Genomic DNA, 20,185 nt, shown 5'->3' with positions numbered 1-20,185 from the left:
CTGTATATTATCACTCTGTTTATTTAACTTATATGCAGAGTACACCATGAGAAACACTGAGCTGGATGAAGCATAAGGTGGAATCAAGATTGCTGGGAGAAATATCAATAACCTCGTATATGCAAATGACACCACCCTTATGGCAGAAAGTGAAGAAGAACTAAAGAGCCTCTTGATGAAAGTGAAAGAGGAGAGTGAAAAAGTTGGCTTAAAGCTCAACATTCAGAAAACAAAGATCATGGCATTCAGTCCCATAACTTCATGGCAAATAGATGGAGAAACAGTGGAAACAGTGGCTGACTTTATTTTTTGGGGCTCCAAAATGGCTGCAGATGGTGACTGCAGCCATGAAATTAAAAGACGCTTGCTCCTTGGAAGAAAAGTTATGAGCAACCTATACAGCTTATTAAAAAGCAGAGACATTACTTTGCCAACAAAGGTCTGTCTCGTCAAGGCTATTCATATATGCATGTGAGAGTCTCACTATAAAGAAAGGTGAGCGCTGAAGAATTGATGCTTTTGAACTGTTTTGTTGGAGAAGACGCTTGAGAGTCCCTTGGACTGCAAGGAGATCCAGCCAGTCCATCATAAAGGAAATCAGTTTTGAATGCTCAAAGTATCGCACAATTGCACTCATCTCACATGCTAGTAAAGTAATGTTCAAAATTCTCCAAGCCAGGCTTCAACAATATGTGAATCGTGAACTTCCAGATATTCAAGCTGGATTTAGAAAATGCAGAGGAACCAGAGATCAAATTGCCAACATCTGCTGGATCATTGAAAAAGCAAGAGAGTTCCAGAAAAACATCTATTTCTGCTTTATTGACTATGCCAAAGCCTTTGACTGTGTAGATCACAACAAACTGTGGAAAATTCTTAAAGAGATGGGAATACCAGACCACCTCACCTGCCTCTTGAGAAACCTGTATGCAGGTCAGGAAGCAACAGTTACAACTGGACATGGAACAACAGACTGTTTCCAATCGGAAAAGGAGTACATCAAGGCTGTATATTATCACCCTGCTTATTTAACTTATATGCAGAGTACATCATGAGAAATGCTGGGCTGGATGAAGCCCAAGCTGGAATCAAGATTGCCGGGAGAAATATCAATAACCTCAGAGATGCAGATGACACCACCCTTATGGCAGAAAGTGAAGGAATCTAAAGGGCCTCTTGATGAAAGTGAAAGAGAAGAGTGAAAAAGTTGGCTTAAAACTCAACATTCAGAAAACTAAGATCATGACATCTGGTCCCATCACTTACTTCATGGCAAATAGGTGGGGAAACAGTGACCTACTTTTTTTGGGGGGGCTCCAAAATATCTGCAGATGGTGACTGCAGCCATGAAATTAAAAGACGTTTGCTCCTTGGAAGAGAAGTTATGACCAACATAGACAGCTTATTAAAAAGCAGAGACATTACCTTGCTGACAAAGGTCTGTCTAGTCAAAGCTATGGTTTGTCCAGTAGTCATGTATGGATGTGAGAACTGGACCATAAGAAAAGCTGAACACGAAAGAATTGATGTTTTTGCACTGTGGTGTTGGAGAAGACTCTTGAGAGTCCCTTGGACTGCAAGGAGATCCAACCAGTCCATCCTAAGGGAATCAGTCCTGAATATTCTTTGGAAGGATTGATGCTGAAGCTGAAACTTCAATACTTTGGCCACCTGATGTGAAGAACTGACTCATTTGAAAAGACCCTGATGCTGGGAAAGATTGAAGGTGGGAGGAGAAGAGGACGACAGAGGATGAGATGCCTGGATGGCTTCACCAAATCAATGGATGTAAGTTTGAGTAAATTCTGGGAGTTGGTGATAGACAGGGAGGCCTGGCGTGCTGCAGTCCATGGGGTCGCAAACTGTCGGACACTACTGAGCGGCTGAGCTGAACTGATGATTTCTGTTTTTCTTTCTTTTTCTGAAATGAATCTTTACAACTCTTCCCTACTACTTCCTACTTATTTTTTGTATAATATTCTTACCTTCTCCACACACAACAGGTAGCATGTCCTGTTGGAACTTCAATTTCTAAAAATGCTGTAGTTTTATTTATTTATTTTTTAATTTAATTTTATTTTTAAACTTTACATAATTGTATTAGTTTTGCCAAATATCAAAATGAATCTGCCACAGGTATACATGTGTTCCCCATCCTGAACCTCCTCCCTCCTCCCTCCCCATACCATCCCTCTGGGTCGTCCCAGTGCTCTAGCCCCAAGCATCCAGTATCGTGCATCGAACCTGGACAGGCATCTCGTTTCATACATGATATTTTACATGTTTCAATGCTATTCTCCCAAATCTTCCCACCCTCTCCCTCTCCCACAGAGTCCATAAGACTGTTCTATACATCAGTGTCTCTTTTGCTGTCTCGTACACAGGGTTATTGTTACCATCTTTCTAAATTCCATATATATGCATTAGTACACTGTATTGGTGTTTTTCCTTCTGGCTTACTTCACTCTGTATAATAGGCTCCAGTGGGAATGCAAACTAGTACAGCCACTATGGAGAACAGTGTGGAGATTCCTTAAAAACCTGGAAATAGAACTGCCTTATGATCCAGCAATCCCACTGCTGGGCATACACACTGAGGAAACCAGAAGGGAAAGAGACACGTGTACCCCAATGTTCATTGCAGCACTGTTTATAATAGCCAGGACATGGAAGCAACCTAGATGTCCATCAGCAGATGAATGGATAAGAAAGCTGTGGTACATATACACAATGGAGTATTACTCAGCCATTAAAAAGAATACATTTGAAGCAGTTCTAATGAGGTGGATCTAAAAAGGCTGTAGTTTTAGATACAAGAACACTCATCACTATATATAACTTATTTCATTCCAGTGTCTTACCATCTTCTTTGTATCCAGAGAGTAAGTTCAATTTTGACCTAAGTGTCACAGATTACTACCATGTCTTTCCATCAGATATAGTCAATTCTAATTTTCATGTCAATGATTTTACCTGGCTAACAATTCTAAATTTGTACTTCCCAAAGGGTGTAGAATCAGATTTGTTTTGTGAGTTACATATTACATATTAGCAACTTTGTTTTAATTGCTTCTAAGGGACTTCATCCCCAAAGTACTAGAAATTTTCTAAATTCTACTCAAACCAGACTGTGAACTTTAAATTGCTTTTGGGATTAAAAACATCCTCAAAGCAGCAAAGATCTTAAGTTGTTTTCGTACTCCATTGGCTGATGCTTTACTAGTGAAATAAATGACTGTAAAAAGCTCTAGCTTTCATTTTACTGAAAGTCAGTTCTGTTTTGCTAGTGGTTAGTTGCCTTTTTTTCCCCACAATGTAGAAATGACAGCTACTTTATATTAATGAAAAAAAAAAGATAAACAAATAGTTCTTTTAGTTGTTTTACTGAATTTTACTGAATTTACTGGGTTGAAATTTATGAGACTAGCAATCTCATAAAAAAGTAAGTCAACTTCTGTTTCTGTTTTAATATAAAAATACTGATACAAGTAATTATAACATATTGCTAATGTTTAAGAGTATTTTAGAATGACTCACCTCTCTTTATTATAGGTTTTCTGAATATGCAGTGAGAGGATCATCAGCAGAGCAGCTCTTAGAGCAGAAGTTAAGCGGCTAGATTTCTGTGGAGGGAGAAGCTAATCTATATTTTCTCAAATGTGGAGGTAAAAGAGTAAATTCCCTGTCCCTTAAATCTTTCAGTTCATATATATATATATTTTTGTTTTGACTGGAGATTATGACCGGTGCACTAAAGTTTTCTGAGATCAACTTGTTATTCTTTATCTGGCAGGAAAATAGAGTTACCTAGATTTCCCAATTTGTACCAAAAGAGACTAAGAAGAATAATTGTATATAAAATATTTTCTTTTATAAGTATTACTAATGCCTTAATTAATATTTTAGGATATTATAGGTATACATTTCTCCTCAAATTAGAAATTACCAAACATCCTTTTGCTAAAGATGTAGCTTTTTAGTTTGTTTTTCTAGTTGCAATCTATTTGCAACTGAGGTTATATTACTGTTGATGCAGGATTACACATACCATTTGATTTTAGTAGCTGTAAAACAATTATTTTTGTTATGGAAAACATTAGTTGTATTCTGGAATGTTTGATCAAAATGTTATGGTGACATTGCATTCAAAATAATTTCAAACTTATAATGTGAGACATAATTCTAACCCAGCTGTATCTGTTCGGAATTTCTTCTAAAAAGGACACATTTTCTTTTCTTTGAATTTAAGCCTTCTTCATGAGTTCTGAAAGTCTAACTGATTTTAGCTTAGAGGATTTTAGCATATTCTTATGCTATCTGTGTATCCAATTATAGGTCCACATTACCCATAAGGGAAACCACTTAAGGATGCAAACAGCTCTTACAAACACTGCGGTAACAGATCCGCATGTATTCCAACTGCTGCAGAATTTCTTTTGTTGAAAGAAAATGAGAAAGATCATTAGTTAATGGAAAGACCATTAATATGGGAAAGACCAATCAGTCTTCTGTTACAGAATTTGTCCTGCTGGGGCTTTCTGGCTACCCAGAGCTTGAAGCCATTTATTTCGTACTGGTGTTATTTATGTACCTGGTGATCCTGCTGGGAAATGGTGTCATCATCATTGTAAGTGTCTGTGACTCTCACCTGCATACCCCCATGTACTTTTTCCTCAGTAACTTATCATTCTTGGATATTTGCTACACCAGTTCTTCTATCCCCTTATTTCTTAGCAGCTTCTTAACTACAAAGAAGACCATTTCCTTCTCCGGATGTGGAGTACAAATGTTTCTCTCTTTTGCTATGGGAGCCACGGAGTGTGTCCTTCTAAGCATGATGGCATTTGACCGCTACGTGGCCATCTGCAACCCTTTGAGATACCCCATCATTATGAGCAAGAATTCGTATGTGCCTATGGCTGCAGGGTCCTGGATTGCAGGGGGTGTCAATTCTATGTTGCAAACCTCTCTTGCAATGCAGCTTACTTTCTGTGGGGATAATGTCATTAATCATTTTACTTGTGAAATCTTGGCTGTCTTAAAATTGGCCTGTGCTGATATCTCCATAAATGTTATTAGCATGGTTGTTGCTAACATGATTTTTCTTGTGGTCCCAGTACTTTTTATTTTCATTTCCTATGTTTTCATTCTCTCTACCATCCTGAGGATTCCTTCTTCAGAGGGAAGGCGCAAAGCCTTCTCCACCTGCTCTGCCCACTTAACAGTGGTGATTATATTCTATGGAACCATCCTCTTCATGTATGCAAAGCCCAAGGCTAAAGATTCCTCTGGTGCAGACAAAGTCCAAGTCACAGACAAAATCATCTCTCTCTTCTATGGAGTCGTGACACCTATGCTCAATCCCCTTATCTACAGTTTAAGGAACAAAGATGTGAAGGCAGCTGTGAAGAATATACTCTGTCAGAAATGCTTCTCAGGGGGAAAGTGAATGTTGCTTTAAAAAATTCATTTACTCTGAATGCAGGACTAGTTCTCACCTGTAAGTTCCAAAATAAATGTAAGGATTGGTAGCACCATTAATTCTTGAAATTCTCATTTTTCTGTTCCTAGGGTCTAAATGTGAGAGAAATCTAAGGCCCACGTTCTTCATGACTCTCTTAAAGAGAAAAGGGAAAGAAATCTATGGGTAGAAAAGATTCTCATCCAAACCACAATTAGTTTAACTCTAGAATGATGAGTTCTATAATCTTATGTAAACAGAAGTAGCATTTAACTAGTTTAACCGCTTATCTTCTATGTGCATCAATTTTCTAGTTTCAAAACTTTCCTAGGAAGGTAAAGTACAAAATGCCTTTTAAGGGTCAGAGTGCTACATAAATTCAGAACTAAATGATTCATTGCCAGGGTCCAGCCCCGGTGGATCCAGGGAATTTGAAGCGGGGACGGCGTCAGCGAGGATCAGGAAACAATTGCTTAATTAAACGTTAATTAAGGATATAAAGAGTAATAGAATAAGGATAGCTCAGTGAGAAAATTCAGTGGAGAAAAGAGGCTGAATAATTCAGCCAGAAAGTAAGAGAAAGAACGACATGGGGAGACCAAGTTTCAGTGAACAAGGCCCGCACTTTATTTTCCAAAGTAGTTTTTATACCTTAAGTTATGCATAGAGGATAATGGGGGAAGGGGTAGAGTCATGCAATAAGCCAGGCAGTATGTTTCTTCCTGCAAACTTATCATATGCAAAAGTTTAGGTGATTTGTATCATCTTCTGGCTCTGAGGCCTGTTAACGTTTTAAGACCCTTTCTTCAGAAAACTTATTTTTCTCTAAAGGTGATTAGTCAGGCGCCACCCTCCAAAAGCATTAGATAAAGTTGCATTCCTACAGGGCAAAGGTGTGGTGGGCTATAACAAGAGAAAGAATTAACTCAAGGGTCCAAGGTTACAAACATTAAAGCTACTACTTACACCAATTATATTAATCAATACACTGCCAGGGACACAGCAGGTAAGGGATATGGAGACTTAGCAGCAAACATTGGCCCAAGAAGTGAAAAACCCTTCACCAATCCAATTTCTAATCAATCTTTTAACTGCTCAAAGGAATCTGTATTTAGACAGTTTATTTATTTATTTTTTTTTGATTTTTAATAAATAATTTCAAAATTTGTTCCCCATCCTGAACCCTCCTCCCTCCTCCCTCCCCATACCATCCCTCTGGGTCATCCCAGTGCACCAGCCCCAAGCATCCAGCATCGTGCATTGAACCTGGACTGGCATCTCATTTCATACATGACATTTCACATGTTTCAATGCCATTCAGAACATCTCATGCCCCTCACAGTTGGGAGGCTCTGAGCAATCACATGTGGCTGGAAAAACCTATTCATGCAGGCTAGAGGACTTCCAAAGGAGTTTGTAGGTTGAAAGACTATCACACCAAGGAACTTTATTAACTGGAGCTGTAAGTTAACTCCTTTTTTCAGAGAGAGGTAGTGGGGGACAGCCCTCCATAAAGTCAAAGGTGTAGGTGAGAGCACAAATCAGAAAGTAGGCAGACTCTGGTTTTGGGGGTAGATGCTCGAGAATTTCCAGGGGGACTCCTGAGGCTCAATCCCACATTTGCGTATGCCGAGCCTCCTTCCTCATGACTTTTGCCACGGGCGGAGTTCCTCATGCTGGCTCCCAGCAATTCATAATGGGGTAGTGTTTGAATTTAGAGAGGGATGACCACTTTTGGGTGTTAGATACCTGGCTGTGTGTATATCATCAGATCAGATCAGATCAGTCGCTCAGTCGTGTCCGACTCTTTGCGACCCCATGAACTGCAGCACACCAGGCCTCCCTGTCCATCACCAACTCCCGGTGTTCACTGAGACTCACATCCATCGAGTCAGTGATGCCATCCAGCCATCTCATCCTCTGTAGTCCCCTTCTCCTCCTGCCCCCAATCCCTCCCAGCATCAGAGTATTTTCCAATGAGTCAACTCTTCACATGAGGTGGCCAAAGTACTGGAGTTTCATAGGAAAGAGTAGAAAAATGATGCTATTTTTCCTAGAGCTGATATTCTCTTGCCTGCAATCTGGCAAGCATACTTCTGTACAGAGTTGTCTGAAGGAATGTGAGGCTTTGTGCATACATCCCAACTGATGAGGAAATTTGATCTATTTTTGTTTCAACAGATGAGCAGTGTGACTTTGAGTGAAAATTATAATTACTGTTAAGTGACATAAAAATTACTTAGTCTCTGAAGAACTTGGTTGTACAGTTCTCTGGGAACTTTGTAATAATGGATTTAAAGTGTCACAGATTAGGTATTTTTACTGTTACGTGAATTTCCTGTAAAATATGAGCTTTCCATTCATTCATTGAGTCATCTCTTCCTTAATTCAATTATTCAATCAACCAGTGTTTACTGAGTATCTACTTTGTTTCAGGCATTATGCTACCTGTTAGCAATACATATATATACACACATACACACACATAAATATATATATACACACATAAATATAAATATAAACAACATGGAAACGAAAACCAAAACATCACCAAGGGGTCACAATCTTGTGGAATATAGACTGACTTGAACAAAATATGAAGAATATTTAATATTAAATATTTTCCTTCTCCACTAGTTTCTAAACGGGTTCCTTTGTTTGCATTCAAAGGAAATGCATTCATAGTATGTTGGATCTGTATTGCACTGAAGGAGTGAGGGTAGAATAGGACATTCCAAGAAGTCAGATCTCTGATACCCCCTCACCCTCTAGCTGGCTCTGCCTTTGTTTCGTATGTTCTGTGTTTCTTCATATTTTATTTGGCAAAAATAAAAGTTTCTGGGAAAAGTTTTAAAACTACTATGGTATACTATAGCATCCAGTAAGAGCTGTAAGAAAGAACTGGATACTTTTGGATTGGTGTTTTAGAGGGGTCATTTTGGAACTGCAGAGGTTGAAGTGGTACACCTCCTGCTGATAAATTCCTTGGTCACTTTCACATTTCTTGACCAGCCACTTGCCCTTACCTTGTTTTCCTTCCTGTAGGCTTCAGAGTACTGAGATCCACCCTTGCAGTTTTTATTCCCATCCTGATTGGTTATGGAACAAGGTTTCTCAAATAACTCATGATTCATTCTTTCCTTTAAAGTTTTACTTTAATTAATAGAGGCAACAGAGAAGAAAAAGAAGGTAGCATGAATGGGAACATTCCACAGGTTTAGAAAATCTTCCAGACTTTACCAGAATTAGCTCTGGTATAAAAGAACCAATTTGACTTCTGAATGCGAATTTCTTTCCTCATTCTTTCCTTATATTTCTGTTCCTTTTTTGGTTTTAAACTTCACTAAGTACTTACTGTACATTTTTTTGTCACTAACACTATGCTCTGTAGTATTTCCCCCTCAACTGTTCAGTATTTACGTTATTTTATCTTGTTCATTTGTGTTTACAAATATATTCATATATGAAAATGTAAAGAACATTTTAAGGAAACCTGGAGTCAAATAGTATAGTGTTAGACCATCTCTGAAATCACACATTCTCTGGGTTCTACAGTTATTAAAATCCAACTTGAAAAGATCAGTTGGTCAATGTGAGGTGAGTATAGAATGCAATCCTTTATATGAAAATGTTTGAAAACTTTAAGATACTAGACAAATGGGAAATATGATTATTTTATTCATTAGTTTCTCAATAGCAGATCAGGTCTCAAAACCAGATCCTGTATCACTATGAACTTCCCTATTAGAACTAATTTTGCATCCCATCAATTTTGTAAGGTAGTTATTCATTGTCATTTATATCTGATTTCTTCTTTGTGGACCCATTGGTTTTTTAGTATCATGTTGTTTAGTCTCCATGTATTTGTTTTTTCCTATTTTTCTTTCTGTTTGATTTCCTAGTTTCATAATGCTAGGGTTAGAAAAGACACTTGAAATAATTTCTGTCCTCTTAAATTTGTAGAGACTTATTTTTGTATGTGGTTCATGTACACTTGAAAAGAATGTGTATTTTTTAATTTTTTTGAATGTAGTGTCCTGTAGGTGATGATTAAGTCTATCTGGTCTATTGTGTCTTTTTTGTTTGTTTGTCTCTTTAAAAATTTTTTTAAAATTGGAGGATAATTTCAATATTGTGTTGGTTTCTGCCCTACATCAACATGAACATCCCTCCCACCTTCCATCCCATACCTCCCCTCTAGGTTGTCACAGAGCACCAGATTTGATTTCCCTGCATCATACAGCAAATTCCCACTATCTGTTTTACAGACAGTAATGTATATGTTTCAGTGCTACTATCTCAAATCCTATCCCTCCTTCTTTCCCCTACTGTGTCCCAAAGTCTGTTCTTTATGTCTGCATCTCCTTTGCTGCCCTGCAAATTTGTCCATCAGTGCCATCATTCTAAATTTTACCCTATATGTTTTGATTAGAGCAGTTAGTCCAGTGCCATTGAAAGTAATTATTGATAGATATGTACTTATTGCCATTTTAACCCTGTTTTCCAGTTGATTTTGTAGTTCATTTTTGTTTATTTTTTCTTCTTTTTCTTTTTTGATTTGATGGTTTTCTTTGATTTTTATGCTTGAGTTACTTTTTTTTTTTTGGGTGTGTGTGAATCTATTGTAGTTTCTGATTTCTGGTTACCCTAGTTTTCAAGAATGTTAACCCACAATAATACCTACATGCTTCAGACTAATAGTCATATAAATTAAAATGCATTCTAAAAGATCTATGTTTTTTTTAACTTTCCTCCCCCAAATTTTGTGATTTTCCTTTCCTACTTTACATGTTCATGTTTATTATTTATTGTAGCTATAATTGCTTTTACAAATTTTTGTTTGTTTGTTTTTTTAAATCTATGTACTGGCTTAGAGTGAGATTCAGTCCTTTTGTATATTTGCCTTTCCTATTGTGATTTTTCCTCTCCCTATAGACTCTTGCTTCTTTGCTGTCTGGAGAGGACCTTTCAGTATTTCTTTTAGGTTAGGTTTAGTATTGCTGTAATCTTTTAAGTTTTGCTTGCCTGAGAAATCCTTTATTTTTCCTCCTAGTCTTAATGATAATGTTGCTGAGGAGAATATCCTGGAGTTCAGGTTTTTTTCCTTCCAGGATTTTGAATATTTCATGCCGCTCCCTTTCTGCCTGAAAAGTTTCTGCAGATAAATCAACTGATAGCCTTATGGAGGTTCTCTTGTAAATGACTGTTTATCTCTTGATACCTTTAGAATCCTCTCTTTAATTTTTGCCATTTTAATTAGTTATGATATGTCTTGATGTGAGTTTGTTTGATTTCATCTTGTTTGGGACCCTCTGTGATTCCTTCATCTAACCCTTTTTTAGATTTGGTAAGTTTTCAGCCATAATTTCTTTATATACATTTTCAATCATCTTCTTTCTCTGTTCTCCTTCTGGAACATATTATGCCTAGGTTGGCACTCTTTATATTTTATCATAGATCTTGTATATTGCATGTATTATATATATATATGACAATGCTGCTACTGCTGCTATGTTTCTTCAGTTGTGTCCAACTCTTTGTGACCCTGTGGACTGTAGCCCTCCAGGCTCCTCTATCCATGGAATTCTCCAGGCAAGAATACTGGAGTGGGTTGCCATTCCCTTCCCCAGGGTATCCTCCCCACCCAGGGATCAAACCTGGGTCTCCTGCATTGCAGACAGATTCTTTACCATCTCAGTTACCTCAGAAGCCCATATATGGGACGATAATAGTTGACAAACCTAGACAGCATATTAAAAAACAAAGACATTACCTTTCTGACAAAGGTCTGTATAATCAAAGCTATGGTTTTTCCAGTAGTCATGTATAGATGTGAGAGCTGGACCATAAAGAAAGCTGAATGAGTGGGTGAGTGAAGTCACTCAGTCATGTCCAACTCTTTGCGACCCCATTTCCTAAAGGAAATCAGTCCTGAATATTCATTGGAAGGACTGATGCTGAATCTGAAACTCCAATAGTTTGGCCACCTGATGCGAAGAACTGACTCATTTGAAAAGAGCCTGATGTTGGGAAAGATTGAGGGCAGGAGGAGAAGGGGACGACAGAGGATGAAATGGTTGGATGGCGTCACTGACTCGATGGACATGAGTTTGAGCAAGCTCTGGGTGTTGGTGATGGACAGGGAAGCCTGGCATGTTGCAGTCCATGGGGTTGCAGAGAGTTGGACACAAATGAGTGACTGAACTGACTGAAGGAGAGAGAAAAGAGAATGATTCATGGTGCCATGATGTTGATATTATTCCAGGTTTTGGATTCTTTATCACTTCTATTTGGGCTTCCCTGATAGCTCAGTTGGATCATCTCTATTCTTTTGTTAAATCCATTCCATGAATTTTAAATTTCTGATATTATAGTAATACTTTCCAGTTATAGACTTCCATTTGGTTCTTTCTGTAGTTATTTCTCCACTGAAATTTAGTATTTTTTTCTTCTTTGTGAATATTTTTTCCTTTACTTTATCTAAATAGTTATACTAGTTATCATCCTTTCTTATAATTTCAACATTTGGGCTATCTCAGAGTTTTGGCTTCTACTGACTACCTATTATCTTAAGAGTGTGTCATCTATTTCAGATTCTTTATATGATAAGTAATTTTGGATTGTTTCTGGGACAATGTGATATTTGGAGACTCTGAATTACAATAAATTCCTATGTGCTGGTTTTGTGATGAACTGGTTTGAATCAAACTGTAAATGTGGTCTTTTTGTCAACTGTTCATATTTTAGTTAAATGTACATTTTTTATCTTTAGCTGAGTTGTGCATAGGAGTCAATCAGAGAACCTGGTTAAGATTTTAACGCAGAACATGATGCTTTTTCTGTATCTCTCCTTTCTGGAATTCTTTTCTTAAGTTAGAGTGGCTGTGTTTTCCCAGAACACGACTGGCTTGTCCAGAGAAAGTGCTAGTTTAATATCAGAGTTTTTCCCATTCCATACAATGCCTAGTTCAGCCAATAGCCTGAAATGTGAAACTCACATAAAAACATTACTTCTTCTGAGTAATTTTTTTGATACTTTATACAAAGTTTATAGTTGTCATCTCTGAGAATCTTGAGTTCTATAGGAACTCTTTCAGTCACAGTGAAAACAATAGAAAAATTAGAAGCTCCCGCCACATATTTTATGACTAAGAAGGTTTACACCTCTTCCTTTTTATGAGATTGCCCTCTTCTTAATTCATTAACTAATCATACTTATGTCATTTCCTAGTATACGTCAAAAACAAAGTAATGCTGATATTTGGAATGGAGAATATGCTACAATGAATAAGGATTTTGAAATTCTCCTGAGGCCAGATTTGAGCATACCATAAGGGTTAAATATAACTTAATAGTGAAATTTGAATGTATTATTGTCTTATTAAGGGTCAAATGAGGCATTATTTGAAAGCATATGGCTCATAGGAGGGCCTCATTACATTTTTGTATTTCTCTATTTATTCTGTCTGGCTTGTTAGTCTCTTTCCACCTCAAGTCTCCCCATCATCTATTCCTTCCTTAATCAGGTAAAATGAAGGCTGAACTCCCGAGTTTACTTTCTTTGGTCAACTCCTCCTCTTTAGTCACTTCCTACTAGTGCTTCCTCTGATTTGCACTTTACTCAAATGGAACCACTTAGGAATTCATGATTAACTACCTTATTGTCCAAAACTCAGAAGACAATAGATAATAGGTATGTACATAAAGTGTACTAGGTAAAAAAAATAATAGTAAGCTCATTTATACTATCTTAAAGTTTCTTTTAATTAAGTAATAACAATGAAAAGTGCAGCATATGATTGTCTCTCACTGCCTCATTCAGGTACAGACACCCATGAATCATTGCTTAACTTTTTTATTTTCAAAAACCAGAGAGGAAATAAGGAAGGCAGTAGGTAGAAGAGGCAGTATAATTTAATTTATAAGACATCTTTGTGGTGTGCTACATGTCTTGTATACACCATCTTTTAAAAAAATTTATTTATTTTTTAATTGAAGGATAATTATTTTACAGAATTTTGTTGTTTTCTGTCAAACCTCAACATGAATCAACCATAGGTATACATACATCCCCTCCCTTTTGAACCTCCCTCCCATCTCCTTCCCATCCCACCCCTCTAGGTTGAAACACCACCTTTTAAAATTTGTTTCATTAATTAATAATGATAGATAATGTAAGTGCTGACTTGGAGTTGATTTCTTCTTTAATTTATTCAACACTGTGGATGTGCCTTGTGTGGACTAGGGATTCATTATAGATATGACATTTTCCCTACTCTTAAGGATTATCACCAGATAATGTTGTAAGATAGATGAGAAAACTCAGGCTCAAATAAAGATCACACAGGTCATATATGGTGGCCAAGACTTGAGCTTATATTCCCTACATTACTTTTAGAATATATTTGAGGAATAAGCTAAATATGAGCAAATATTTCAGGAAGACAAGAAGAATTGTGAGAAATTCTTAAAAAGAAAAAAAAAGGTTGTCTCTTAGTCTTAGTTCCATTTCTCTGAAGGAGTATTACAATTTTGATTCTTAATTTTTATTTTGAATCAGGGGAATCTTTCCATTTGTGCTGCAAACTAAATTTCTTTCATGGCAAAATAAAACAACAAAAACTCTTTATCTTCCATAGACTTTTGACAACATACTTATCACTGGCAAATATGTGGAATTAACTTAAAATTTGTTCTTAAAAGTAAAACCTGAGTTTATAGTGCAGAATTAGAGTGGAAATATAAAATAAGAGGGTCAATGGGATCTTAAGAAACACCACCATGTATTATAACTCATTAGTCAATCAAAGGGAAAATTTTTAACTTCTTCAGCATATTCTACTCAGTTGTTTATCTTCCTTTGTTTTATGTTCCCTACATATAAAGATTATGTTATATTTTACAAAAATATTTGGAATTGTGGTTTGGGGGATTAAATAATATATAAATTTTTCTTATTGTGCAATATTTTAGATACTTGGATTTATATTTATACTATTTTTTTTCATTTCAACTAATTCAGTGGTTAATGATGGCCTACTATTTTTAATTAACATGGCACTGGACTTTTTACAGAGAATAGTGGATGATAGTATGCCATTGGGAAGATTTCAGAAGCTAATAAGTGGTTATAGCATAAAAGAAAAATTGCTGGAGTAGGTAAGGGTCAGGGTAGCATAGAGGAGGGAGTAATTAACTCGAGGGAATCTTGGAAGGCTTTACAGGGGATGTAAGATTTGACCTGTGTCTTCTATTGTTGCTAAGATTTCACCAGAGAAGGAGAAATGTAATAGTGTAGAGGTAATTGTGTGTATTATTGTCCTTACATGAGAAAAAACATGAAATAATGGGTAACCACACTGAAGCACAGTATGTGATAAGAAAAGGGAGCAACATTGTCAGGAAACCAGAAATTGAAATATGTGGTTCCAATGTATGCTGGGGCAGATGAGGTCTCTAGGTAAAAAATATTGATAATAAGCAAACATATATCAAAAATATTTCAGATAAAGAGTACTGAAAATATTTGTTTTGGATTTTCTGGGAAAGATAATTTTAAATATATTATTTTGTTTTGTCCTCCTAAGTTTACTTACATTTCTTAGATTACTTCAGTTCAGTTCAGTCGCTCAGTCGTTCCAACTCTTTGCGACCCCATGAATCGCAGCACACCAGGCTTCCCTGTCCATCACAACTCCCGGAGTTTACTCAAACTCATGTCCATCAAGTCGGTGATGCCATCCAACCATCTCATCCTCTGTCGTCCCCTTCTCCTCCTGCCCCCAATCCCTCCCAGCAACAGAGTCTTTCCAGTGAGTCAACTCTTCGCATGAGGTGGCCAAAGGATTGGAGTTTCAGCTTTAGCATCAGTCCTTCCAATGAACACCCAGGACTGATCTTCTTTAGGATGGACTGGTTGGATCTCTTTGTAGTCCAAGGGACTCTCAAGAATCTTCTCCAACACCATAGTTCAAAAGCATCAATTCTTCAGCGCTCAGCCTTCTTCACAGATTACTTAACCCTACTTAAAAAATTATTTATTTTTTATTGAAAGATAATTGCTTTACAGAATTTTGCTGTTTTCTGTCAGACATCAACATGAAACAGCCATAGATATACATATATGCCCTCCCTTTTGAACCTCCGTCCCATCTCCCTTGCCATCCCACCCCTCCAGTCTGACACAGAGCCCCTGTTTGAGTTTCCTGAGCAATACAGCAAATTCCTGTTGGCTATCTATTTTACATATGGTAATATAAATTTCCATGTTACTCTTTCCATACATCTCACCTTCTCCTCCCTCTCCCCATGTCCATAAGTCTATTCTTTATGTCTGTTTCTCCACTGCTGCCTTGTAAATAAATTCTTCAGTAACATTTTTCTAGATTCTGTATTTATATTTCTCTCTCTGACTCACTTCACTCTGTATAATAGGTTCTAGGTTCATCCACCTCATTAGATATGACTCAAATGATTTCCTTTTTATGGCTGAGGAGAAGACTCTTGAGAGTCCCTTGGACTGCAAGGAGATCCAACCAGTCCATTCTGAAGGAGGTCAGCCCTGGGATTTCTTTGGACGGAATGATGCTAAAGCTGAAACTCCAGTACTTTGGCCACCTCATGGGAAGAGTTGACTCATTGGAAAAGACTCTGATGCTGGGAGGGATTGGGGGCAGGAGGAGAAGGGGACGACAGAGGATGAGATGGCTGGATGGCATCACCGACTCGATGGACGTGAGTCTGAGTGAACTCCCGGAGTTGGTGATGGACAAGGAGGCCTAGCGTGCTGCGATTCATGGGGTCGCAAAGAGTCGGACATGACTGAGCAACTGAACTGAATTGAACTGAATATTCCATTGTGTATATGCAACCACAACTTCTTTATCCATTCACCTGTCAATGGGCATCTAGGTTGCTTCGATGTTCTAGCTATTATAAATAGTGCTGCAATGAACAATGGGATACATGTGTCTCTTTCAATTGATTTCCTCAGAGTATATGCCTAGGAGTGGGTGTTCTGGGTCATATGGTGGTTTTATTACTAGTTTTTAAAGGAATCTCTATACCGACTTCCATAGTGGCTGTATCAATTTACATTCCCACAACAGTGCAAGAGTGTTCCCTTTTCTCCACACCCCCTCCAGCATTTATTGTTTGTAGACTTTTTGTTGATGGCCATTCTGATCCATGTGAGGTGATAACCTTATTGTAGTTTTGATTTGCATTTCTCTGATAATGAGCAATGTTGAGCATCTTATCATGTGTTTGTTAGTCATCTGTTGGTCTTTGAAGAAATGTCTGTTTAGGTATTTTTCCCACTTTTTGATTGTGTTGTTTGTTTTTCTGGTATTGAGTTGTATGAGCTGCTTGTATATTTTGGAAATTAATCCTTTGTCAGTTGTTTCGTTAGCTATTATTTTCTCCCATTGTGAGGATTGTCTTTTGACCTTTCTTATAGTTTCCTTTGCTGTGCAAAAGCTTTTACGTTTAATCAGGTCCCATTTATTTATTTTTGTTTTTATTTCCATTAGTCTAAGAGGGGGTTTCACTCATAACTCAGTTGGTAAATCATCTTCCTGCAATGCAGGAGACCTGGCTTCGATTGCTAGGTCGGGAAGATCCCTTGGAGAAGGAAGTGGCACACCAGTCCAGTATTCTTACCTGGAGAATCCCATGGACAGAGGAGCCTGGCAGGCTACAGTCCATGGGATCTCTAGAGTTAGACATGACTTAGTGACTAAACCACCACCACTCTAGGGGGTGGATCATAGAGGATCTTGCTTTGATTTATGTCATTGAGTGTTCTGCCTTTGTTTTCCTCTAAGAATTTTATAGCTTCTGGTCTTACACCTAGGTCTTTAATCCATTTTGAGTTTATCTTGTGTATGGTGTAAGGAAGTGTTCTAATTTCATTCTTTTACACATAGCTGTCCAGTTTTCCCAGCACCATTTATTGAAGAGGCCGTCTTTGCCCCATTGCATATTCTTGCCTCCTTTGTAAAAAATAAGATGCCCAAAGGTGCATGGGTTTATTTCTGGGCTTTCTATCTTGTTTCGGTGTCTATATTTCTGTTTTTGTGCTAATACCATACTGTCTTGATGACTGCAGCTTTGTAGTATAATTTGAAGTCAGGAAGGTTGATTCCTCCAGCTCCATTCTTCTTTCTTAAGATCTTTGGATATTCGGGGTCTTTTTGGTTTCCATATGAATTGTGAAATTCTTTGGTCTGTGAAAAATGTTCTGTGAAAACTGCCATTGTTAATTTGATAGTGATTGCATTGAATCTGTAGATTGCATTTGGGAGTGTATTCATTTTCACAATATTGATTCTTCCTGCCTGGGAATATGGAATATCTCTCCATCTATTTATGTCATCTTTGATTTCGTTCATCAGTGTCTTGTAATTTTCTGTGTATAGTTCTTTTGTCTCTTTAGGTAAGTTTATTCCTAGATATTTAGTTCTTTATGTTGCAGTGGTGAATGGGATTGATTCCTTGATTTCTCTTTCTGATTTTTCATTGTTAGTACATAGAAATGCAAGTGATTTCTGTGTATTGATTTTGTATCCTGCAACTTTGCTAAATTCACTGATTAGCTTTAGTAATTTTCTGACACTATCTTTATGGTTTTCTATGTACAGTATCCGGAGAAGGCAATGGCACCCCACTCCAGTACTCTTGCCTGGAAAATCCCATGGACGGAGGAGCCTGGTAGGCTGCAGTCCATGGGGTTGCTAAGAGTCAGGCATGACTGAGCGACTTCACTTTCACTTTTCACTTTCATGCATTGGAGAAGGAAATGGCAACCACTCCAGTGTTCTTGCCTGGAGAATCCCAGGGAGGGAAGAGCCTGGTGGGCTGCCATCTATGGGGTCGCACAGAGTCGGACACAACTGAAGCGACTTAGCAGCAGCAGCAGCAGCAGCAGCAGTATCATGTCATATGCAAACAGTGAGAGCTTTACTTCTTTTCTGATCTGAATTCCTTTTATTTCTTTTTCTCCTCTGATTGCTGTAGCTAGGACTTCCGGAACTATGTTGAATAATAGTGGTGAAAGTGGACACCCTTGTCTTGTTCCTGATCTTAGGGGGAATGCTTTCAGTTTTTCACCATTAAGAATAATGTTTGCTGTATGCTTACCATATATGACCTTTACTATGTTGAGGTATGTTACTTCTATGCCCATTTTTGAAGAGTTCTAATCATAATTGTGTACTGAATTTTCTCAAAGGCTTTCTCTGCATCTATTGAAATTATCATATGGTTTTTATCTTTCAATTTGTTAATATGGTGTATCACATTGATCTGCATATATTGATGAATCTTTGCATCCCTGGAATAAACCCAACTTGATCATGGTGTATAAGCTTTTAGATGTGTTGCTGAACTGTTTGCTAAAATTTTCTTGATGATCTTTGCATCTATGTTCATCAGTGATATTGGCCTATAGTTTTCTTTTTTTTTGTTTTGTCTTTGTCTGGTTTTGGTATCAGGGTGATGGTGGCCTTGTAGAATGAATTTGGAAATGTTCCTTCCTCTGCAATTTTTTGAAAGAGTTTTAGAAGGATAGCCATTAGCTCTTCTCTAAATGCTTGATTGCAGAGAAGGCAATGGCACCCCACTCCAGTACTCTTGCCTGGAAAATCCCTGGATGGGGGAGCCTGGTGGGCTGCAGTCCATGGGGTCGCTGGGAGTTGGACACGACCGAGCGACTTCCCTTTCACTTTTCAATTTCATGCATTGGAGAAGGAAATGGCAACCCACTCCAGTGTTCTTTCCTGGAGAGTCCCAGGGACGGGGGAGACTGGTTGGCTGCTGTCTATGGGGTCGCACAGAGTTGGACATGACTGAAGCAACTTAGCAGCAGCAGCAAACGCTTGATTGAATTCTCCTGTGAAACCATCTGGTCCTGGGCTTTTGTATTTTGGGAGATTTTTGATCACAGCTTCAATTTCAGTGCTTGTAATTGGGTTGTTCATAATTTCTATTTCTTCTTGGTTCAGTCTTGGAAGATTGAACTTTTCTAAGAATCTGTCCATTTCTTCCAGGTTATCCATTTTATTGCCATATAGTTCTTCATAACAGTCTCTTATAATCCTTTTTATTTCTGCTTTGCCTGTTGTAATCTCTCCTTTTTCTAGTTTTGTTGGTTTGATTCTTCTCTCTTTTTTTCTTAATGAGTCTGTCTAAAGGTTTGTCAATTTTGTTTATCTTCTCAAAGTACCAAACTTTATTTTATTAATCTTTAATAAATTAATTTTACTAATCTTTACTATTGTTTCTTTCATTTATTTCTGCTCAGATCTTTATGATTTCTTTCCTTTTACTAATTTTGAGGTTTTTTCGTTCTTCTTTTTCCAGGTGTTTTAGGTGTGCTGCTGTTAAGTCGCGTCAGTTGTATCCGACTCTGTGCGACCCCATAGACGGCAGCCCACCAGGCTCCCCTATCCCTGGGATTCTCCAGGCAAGAACACTGGGGTGGGTTGCCATTTCCTTCTCCAATGCATGAAAGTGAAAAGTGAAAGTGAAGTCGCTCAGTCGTGTCTGACTCTTCACGACCCCATGGACTGTAGCCCACTAGGCTCCTCCATCCATGGGATTTTCCAGGCAAGAGTACTGTAGTGGGGTGCCATTAGATGTAAAGTTAGGCTATTTGATGTTTTTCTTGTTTCTTGAGGTAGGATTGTATTGCTATAAACTTCCCTCTTAGAACTGCTTTCACTG

At 37.8% G+C, this 20,185-nt stretch overlaps 1 protein-coding gene across 1 annotated transcript; it reads left to right on the top strand.

The window, feature by feature from the left end:
• The first annotated feature begins 4,486 nt into the window (after positions 1 to 4,486).
• On the top strand, positions 4,487 to 5,449 carry LOC113897885 (olfactory receptor 13C7-like). Its single transcript, XM_027550824.1, has one exon. It carries the CDS (start codon positions 4,487 to 4,489, stop codon positions 5,447 to 5,449), a length of 963 nt encoding a protein of 320 aa, XP_027406625.1.
• The last annotated feature ends 14,736 nt before the right edge of the window (positions 5,450 to 20,185 follow it).

Source organism: Bos indicus x Bos taurus, chromosome 8 (assembly GCF_003369695.1).
Source record: "Bos indicus x Bos taurus breed Angus x Brahman F1 hybrid chromosome 8, Bos_hybrid_MaternalHap_v2.0, whole genome shotgun sequence".
NCBI lineage: Eukaryota > Metazoa > Chordata > Mammalia > Artiodactyla > Bovidae > Bos > Bos indicus x Bos taurus.
The sequence above is the reverse complement of the archived record's forward strand: the minus strand, read 5'-3'. Positions and strand labels throughout refer to the sequence as shown.